This window comes from Mya arenaria, chromosome 9, assembly GCF_026914265.1.
Source record: "Mya arenaria isolate MELC-2E11 chromosome 9, ASM2691426v1".
NCBI classification, from domain to species: domain Eukaryota; kingdom Metazoa; phylum Mollusca; class Bivalvia; order Myida; family Myidae; genus Mya; species Mya arenaria.
The window spans coordinates 63,001,661-63,010,344 of NC_069130.1; the positions used below are offsets into that span (position 1 = coordinate 63,001,661).

General features: G+C 39.2%; 1 protein-coding gene across 1 annotated transcript; it reads right to left on the bottom strand.

Annotated features, from left to right (window-relative positions):
- Positions 1-2,046: 2,046 nt before the first annotated feature.
- On the bottom strand, positions 2,047-6,688 carry LOC128203510 (zinc finger protein 844-like). Its single transcript, XM_052904954.1, has 3 exons — positions 6,620-6,688; positions 5,881-6,119; positions 2,047-4,250 (listed from the first exon to the last, which is right to left on the bottom strand). Exons 2-3 carry the CDS (start codon positions 6,092-6,094, stop codon positions 3,391-3,393), a joined length of 1,074 nt encoding a protein of 357 aa, XP_052760914.1. The 5' UTR covers positions 6,095-6,119; positions 6,620-6,688; the 3' UTR covers positions 2,047-3,390.
- Positions 6,689-8,684: the final 1,996 nt, after the last annotated feature.

Below are 8,684 nucleotides of genomic sequence, written 5' to 3' on the forward strand. Positions count from 1 at the left end.
TAATCGATTGCAAGACTACACAATCGATTGCAAGATTACACAATCGATTATCGCTGTCTCAATCTTAACCGATCGCCTTTCGACAGAACTAGAACGTCATTTTATCCGTATTTGAAAAAGCGCAAAAAGTGATAATATGAAATGTTTGATAATAGCCTGAGAAACTAGAGTTGTAGCCTTCAGAGGTGGCGGGGTTGAGTACTGTCACCGACTATGTGATGTATGTTTTTCCCTAAAGTATTTAAGTGGTAAAAAGGATCAAACCTGTAACCCCTTCCTTGCCAGTCAACTGTTCTAAACAGTTCGGGTTTCAGATAAAATTAAATTAAACTTCATGATTACGCCGGATGTTCTTAAGATGCACCGTGTGAAAAAAAATGTTCGTGTTGAAAAGGAACCAACCTGTACAAAACATGTGCCATAATGTAATTAAGGTACAGTTTACATTTCTTACAGCGTATGTTAGTATTTTTGACAACCCTTCGATAGAAACAAAAGAAGTCGTGATAAAAAACAAACGTATACATTTTATTTATGATGTGTAAACCACTAAATAATGGACGTATCATACACACTGATCATGTAGACGTAGATATGTCCCTTATTAATGTAACACAATGTGGTTAATGATCCCCTTTTTCATCCCCCGCAACGGAGTGGGGACAGTGGATTATAGGAGTGCACTTCGTCCGTCTGTCAGTCTGTCTGTATGTCCGTAACATTTCATGTCCGCGCTATAACTTACTTATGCATTGATGGATTACCATATCACATGGTACAAATGTTGTCATCATTGAGACGATGGGCAGTGACCTTGACCCAGGTCCATACCTCAAGGGTCAAGGTCACACGAGACATTTAATGGTCAGAGTATACATGCTCGTGTCTGCCCTACATCTTACTTATGCATTGATGGCTTAACATATAACTTGGTACAAATGTTGTCCTCATTGCGACGATGTGCAGTGACCTTGATCCGGGCCCCTACCTCAAAGGTCAAGGTCACACGAGACATTTAATGGTCAGACTACACATGCTCGTGTCTGCGCTATAACTTACTTATGCATTGATGGATTACCATATAACTTGGTACAAATGTTGTCCTCATTTCGATGATGTGCAGTGACCTTAATCCGGGTCCATACCTCAAAGGTTAAGGTCTAACGAGACATTTAATGGTCAGAATATATATGCTCGTGTCTTCGCTATAACTTACTTATGCATTGGTGGATTACCATATAACCTAGTATAAATGTTGTCCTCATTGCGACGATGTGCAGTGACCTTGACCCGGGTCCATACTTCAAAGGTCAAGGTAACACGAGACATTTAATGGTCAGACTACACACGCTCGTGTCGGCGCTATAACTTACTTGTGCATTGATGGATTACCATATAACTTGGTACACATGTTGACCTCATTGCGACTATGCGCAGTGACCGTTACCCGGGTCCATACTTCAAAGTTCAAGGTCACACGAGACATTTAATGGTCAGAGTACACATGCTCGTGTCTGCGCTATAACTTACTTATGAATTAATGGATTACCATATAGCTTGGTACAAATGTTGTCCTCATTGCGAAGATTTGCAGTGACCTTGACCCAGGTCCATACCTCAAATGTCAAGGTCACAAGAGACATTTAATGGTCAGAGTACAAATGCTCGTGTCTGCGCTATAACTTACTTATGCATTGGTGGATTACCATATAACTTGGTAAAAACGTTGTCCTCATTGCGACGATGTGCAGTGACCTTGACCCGGGTCCATACCTCAAAGGTCAAGATCACACGAGATATTTAATGGTCAGAGTAGACATGCTCGCGCCCGCGCTATAACTTATTTATGCATTGCTGGATTACCATAATTATACATTGTAACTAGGTACAATTGTTGCACAGATTGATACTTTGCGCACTCTGCCGAAAAGTCATTATTTGCAACAAGTTTAATGTTTTAATAAACAATTGACACAAATGTGACACCATATTTATAACATGTATGCTCCCTTCGATAGCAGTAAAACAAAGTTATGACGTCACCACAATATATATGTATCACTTTATCGAATTTACTTTAGGCTTGCTATTTCATCGATGTTATAAATCAAAGACTCATTTTCTTTCTTCTTTTTTCAGCCCAAATAACATTGACATTGATCTTACCTACACTACACACAATATCCTTTTATAACATGTTCATATATCCAAGCATATTTAGGTTACCAATCAAACAACTTGCATTTCCTACTTTTCCACTCTTGACCAGTGGTACAGATATCTTATAAACTTTGATGTAGGCAAATGCATGTCCAACAGACTGTTCAAAACAGATTTGAAAACCCCGCTCAATGTAAATATAATTATTTTTTCGGCAATACTACGAAATATTGGATTGATAGACAATTTTTAAACATTTCGTATGAAAGAATGATGATATATTGTCTATCAAAGACGCGCACTATAGGTTAATGATATATTGTCTATCAAAGGCGCACACTATAGGTTGATGATATATTGTCTATCAAAGAATGATATATTGTCTATCAAAGGCGCACACTATAGGTTGATGATATATTGTCTATCAAAGGCGCACACTATAGGTTGATGATATATTGTCTATCAAAGGCGCACACTATAGGTTGATGATATATTGTCTATCAAAGGCGCACACTATAGGTTGATGATATATTGTCTATCAAAGGCGCACACTATAGGTTGATGATATATTGTCTATTAAAGGCGCACACTACAGGTTGATGATATATTGTCTATTAAAGGCGCACACTACAGGTTGATGATATATTGTCTATCAAAGGCGCACACTATAGGTTGATGATATATTGTCTATCAAAGGCGCGCACTACAGGTTGATGATATATTGTCTATCAAAGGCGCACACTACAGGTTGATGATATAGTGTCTATCAAAGGCGCGCACTACAGGTTGATGATATAGTGTCTATCAAAGGCGCACACTACAGGTTGATGATATATTGTCTATCAAAGGCGCGCACTATAGGTTTATGCAATAACATAATGTTTAGTTTTAATGCAATTCATGTTTAACTCATTTAACTTAAACTACTAAAACCATAAAACAGCTTATGATTCAGGTACAAATAGAAAAACCTGTATACACGTTTGTTTTAATTAATAGCTACGTATCCACAAAATCCCCAGTTAAAGAGCACCAATATACCGCTTATATTTTTTGATCTGTAACTTTATCACTTGTCTTTTTTAACATTAAAGTTAAATGAGTTAAACATGTTGATGCATTAAAATAAAATATAAATAATTGCATCAACTTGTCTTGTGCGCCTTTAAGTTGCAGTGAAATTCTGCAAGGCCTAGCCATACATGTTCGGTATGTTTGTACATGACAATATCATCTTGGGAAGGACCGCACAGACTTTCCTTGCCAGCTTTTGGTAATCGCGTCTTCACGAACATACGGATCATAACCGGAAACCGGGGAACGAACAGTCTGTTTTCCGGTCACGTGACTTTCGTTGTCCCAGAATTCATTGTTATTCAAATATGTCGGCTTTTTATACTGTTCGATTCCAGAAATAGATCGGAAAGACTTCGGAGTTGGCGTTCTACCAGCAAGTGAGACTTCCTCCATCCTATGCTTAATAAACTCTTCTTCTGCATCTTCAACGAAATGAGATTTCTTATTTGTTTTTATGACTTGTGATGGTCCCATTACGGAGTCTATCACAGAGATACCCCCTGCATCAAACTTCGGTAGGCTTAATCTAGACGCTGTTTTCACGCTTGCGTTGCCAAATGGCAGTCGAGTGGTTTTGCTCACTAAAGAACCGATATTAGAAGACAACTTTGGTAGCTTTTCAATGTTCGGTTTAACACCATCGTCTCTAAATTTAACATTTTCGTCTCTTGTTTTAACTCTAGGCGTTTCAGGATCTTCGAACATTTCACTAAGCAATTTCAATTTAGAATTCTTCTCCTCACTCGGACGAAATGTCTGATGTGTGCCAAACGACTGGAAATCAAAGGACGGATCGGACGCGTAGCCCTTCATAGCTTTGGGTATCCGATTAAAACTACCGACCGTTGTATCTGATGACGTCTGTGTTTCGCTCGTTGGGTCTCGATTTTGCCGTCGGCGGAGATAGTTGAACTCTTGAAGCCGGGGTTCCTTATGCAATCGGAAGTGGGAGGCCAAATGACGTTCACTGCCGAACCTCTGTCCACAGATGTGACACATGGCGGGTTTAGAACCTATCAAATACAGATATATTATTAAAATCGCTAATATAATGTCATTAAATCGGCATTCTCACAGATATACCATTTTTACAACTTTTTTTTGTCTTGAAAGAGCAATATTTTGCGTAAATATCTGCAAAACAATGATTTAAGATCGCTGACAAAAGATCAGATCGCAGGTTTTCATATTTCTGTTCGAAAATTCATGTTTTATGGCTAATACCGTTACTAGAGGTTTAAGAAAAATGCATAAAACATTTTTTGAACTTACATATAAAAAATCTGCGATCTAATTTTCTGTCAGCAGTCTTATATAACTGGTTTCCATGGATTTTCGCAAAAATTGGCTCGATCCAATACAAAAAATAAAAATAAAGTTGTTAGAACGTTCACTCTGTGAGAGTGCAGCTTTAAGGCAAACTTTATTGGTGTCAGATGAGAACTGTCCTTATAATAAGTGAATGGATCAAATATCAAACAGACAGATGAACAGGTTTCTTTTACAAGTATGCTTGCACGCATGTATTTGTAAACTACTTGTATTTCAGTCTGGCTGATTCCGTGTACAAATATAACATGTCTTGACTTATACTGCGATTTATGTCCAGTTAAAAAAAGAGATCATATCCTTACAAGGAACTCTTTCATGTTGCCTCTATAAAGAGAAATCAGACATGGTTGCTACCGAGTGATATGTTGGTTTATGTGTCCGCCTTTCACCCAAGAGGTTGTGAGTTCGATCCCCACCAGGGCGAGAGGGGTCTTGTTGTATATGTGTCCGCCTCTCACCCAAGAGGTTGTGAGTTCGATCCCCACCAGTGTGAGAGTGGTCTTGTTGTATATGTGTTCACCTCTCACCCAAGAGGTTGTGAGTTCGATCCCCACCAGGATGAGTGGGGTCTTGTTGTATATGTGTTCGTCTTTCACCCAAGAGGTTGTGAGTTCGATCCCAACCAGGACGAGAGTGGTCTTGTTGTATATGTGTCCGCCTCTCACCCAAGAGGGTGAGAGTGGTCTTGTTGTTTGTGTGTCTGACTCTCACCGAAGAGGTTGTGAGTTCGATCCCCACCAGGGTAAGAGTGGTCTTGTTGTTTGTGTGTCCGCCTCTCACCCAAGAGATTGTTGGTTCGATCCCCACCAGGGTGAGAGTGGTATTGTTGTTTGTGTGTTCGAGTATCACCCAAGAGGTTGTGGGTTCGATCACCACCAGGGTGAGAGTGGTTTTGTTGTTTGTGTGTCCGACTATCACCCAAGAGGTTGTGGGTTCGATCACCACCAGGGTGAGAGTGGTATTGTTGTTTGTGTGTTCGAGTATCACCCAAGAGGTTGTGGGTTCGATCACCACCAGGGTGAGAGTGGTATTGTTGTTTGTGTGTTCGAGTATCACACAAGAGCTTGTGGGTTCGATCCCCACCAGGGTGAGAGTGGTATTGTTGTTTGTGTGTTCGAGTATCACACAAGAGCTTGTGGGTTCGATCCCCACCAGGGTGAGAGTGGTATTGTTGTTTGTGTGTTCGAGTATCACACAAGAGCTTGTGGGTTCGATCCCCACCAGGGTGAGAGTGGTATTGTTGTTTGTGTGTCCACCATTCAGCTAGTACAAAGGGAATTCCTTTAAGCTAAAGGCTATGCTATACAATACCAGTATGATTGAGCGCCACGTGCTTGTTCAAGTCGTCAGCGTCTGCGAAACATCTTCCGCATGATTTACAAGTTGTCATGCGCTTGTCTGCATACACAGCAGAGTTTGGGTAGGCGGGAAGGATTTGTCGCCTACTGGGAGTTTGTGTCCACGCGAGCGTCCGTCTGTCTTGTTGGGACAGCTTGAGGTGGCGGGAATCCTGACGCTGCACCATGTCCGCTGTAGTTCTAAGCTTTGTGCTAAATAAGTGTAACGGCTTTATATATTAAAGTAAGGAGTGTTGTTAGCGTGATCATCGAGTGGGTGGCACTATCGGTCAGGGATGGTTTTCATATATAATTGTATGTACGGGTAAAAAGATATGTCCACCGTCCGTTACCGATAATGTCACCTATAACCGCGATATGCTTGTTTAATAACAACAATGTAACAATGCACCTGGTCCCAGGAGCAGTGTGTTTCGGATAGGTGATCGACTTTGAACCTTAGCAGTACCTTTGGGAAAAAGACTTAATTCATATTTGATATACAGCGACACATAAATCAGAACTATTAATGCATGTAGATTGAAAAAACATGAAATCTAATTTAGGTCCCAACTCCCAATTCTCAACTTTGGTCGAGGTACTTACAGGCATCTAGGTCTTTTCAGCGAACATTTGAAAATACAAGCAACAAAATATCAATAGCAATTTAGTAAATATTCCAAGAAAAAATCAAAATGTATGTAAAAACAAACCTGAATTATTCGAGAATCACATTAAACGTATTTACTTAGACAATACTGTCACTACTCGTGACATGTAGAAGGGTATTCTATTGTTTTAACGGGTAACTCTAGATCTATTGAAGTTTCTCAAGCAATCAATGAACAAATTACTTTAAACAGAATCATGTTACATTTAAAATGAATATGAAGTTAATAGTTTTAAATAACATGCATGCACTCATACATAATCGTAATAAGTTATTTTTGTCAGATCATTGCTAGCCTTTTTGAAGGAAGAATAATTAATAATATTTATACGTGACTTAAATTGTTTTGGTTAGTTCTGACTTAATTTATGCATATTTCTCGCGTATGACCTTTCGTCATAAAAACTGCATTGAACGCAATTACTTATACTCATAATGTCCAGTTATCGTAGGATCAATGGTTTCATACTCATAACGCCGATCATGCCTGGGGCATTTTGACCATGATTGATGGGCCTGAAGTGACCAATCACTGGACAATGGACACAAGCTTCATTCACAACACCAGGCTCACAAAAACAATCCTTTAACTTCCTTTATCGAAAACAATATTTTCCTTTGATATTTGTCATTACATTGATCTTATAGACGATGATGAATATGATGATAATACAGATGTAAATGCCTGGACAATGGTGATTTATAGCTACTGATTATGATGCCGTTGTTGCTAGTGGCTATGGTTTTGTAAAATAGTTGGTGTTGCTGTTGTAGTTGTTATTTTCTGGCCCTTTATCGTACTAAGCAACAGCAGCAGCAGTAATGGCAGCAACAGCAATAGTAGTTGTTGTAGTTATATTTGTAGCAGTAGAAAACGTAGTAGCAGAGGTAATATTTGTAGTAGTAGTAGAAGTAGAAGCAGTAGCAGCAGCAGCAGCAGTAGCTGCAGCAGCAGCAGTAGTAGTAGTAGTAGTAGCAATAGCAGTAGCAGCAACAACAGTTGCAATAGCATTAACATCAATATCAGTATCAGTTCAGAAGCATTTGCAGTAGCAGTAGCAAAAGCAGTAAAAGTAGTAGTTGCAGAAGTAGCAGTAGGAGTAGCAGCAGCAGCAGCAGCAATAGCAGTAGTAGTAGAAGTAGAAGTTGTAGTAGAGGTTGCGGTGGCGGCAGCTATAGTGTTTGATACTGCTGTTGTTTTTCTTCTTTAAAGCCTGTTTAATTACAAAACGCACGCAGTATTTTTCTTGTAACAATATCATCCGTCAGATCTGTTTTAATGTATAAAGAAAGCGTCACCCAATCACTTCAAATGATTACATTATATACATATTATACAATCACCAATTTGCACAATAAATACAATCAATTCAGATTTGAGCGTGCTAAAAAAGTCACGGTTACAATATAATTTATTACGTACACCTCACTGAACAAAACTTCTCACCAGCGAGGCAAAAGTGCTTTCATTGCAATTGATAGGACATACACGTACCATCAAACAATACACTTATATACCAAACTCCCCTCGTTTAAACAATAACAATTGCTTCGACAAACAAACAACAACAACAACAACAACAACAACAACAACAACCTCATCAAACTAATCATCATAATCATCAACAGCAGCAGTAGCAGCAGCAACATATCATCACCAGCAGCAGCATTAGCATCTTCATCAACAGCAGCAGCATCATCATTTACAGTTACAACAACAACAGCAGCCAGAAATAGAACCGTATTTCAGATGACGAAACAAATAAAGTAAATAGAAGTTCTTTAATAAAGTGCGCTGTACCACTTTCAAGACATGCTCTTAGCTGCCGATATAGATAACTATTAAGTTGCATTATTGCAGGGTCTATATGAGACAAGAGTACATTTCATATGAAACACGTTGCATGTTCGATGCGCGATGGCTAGACTGTGGTTGCAGTATGACGGTAAAGTTGGAAGGTAGTTGGTAGTTGGTAGTTGGGGAATTCGAATAATCAACTACTTACTAGTTGCCAGTTGGGGATTCGAATATTCAACCACCTGCTAGTTGCCAGTTGGGGATTCGACAAACACCTGTTTTAATTCACTTTTATTGGTATATTCGCCAG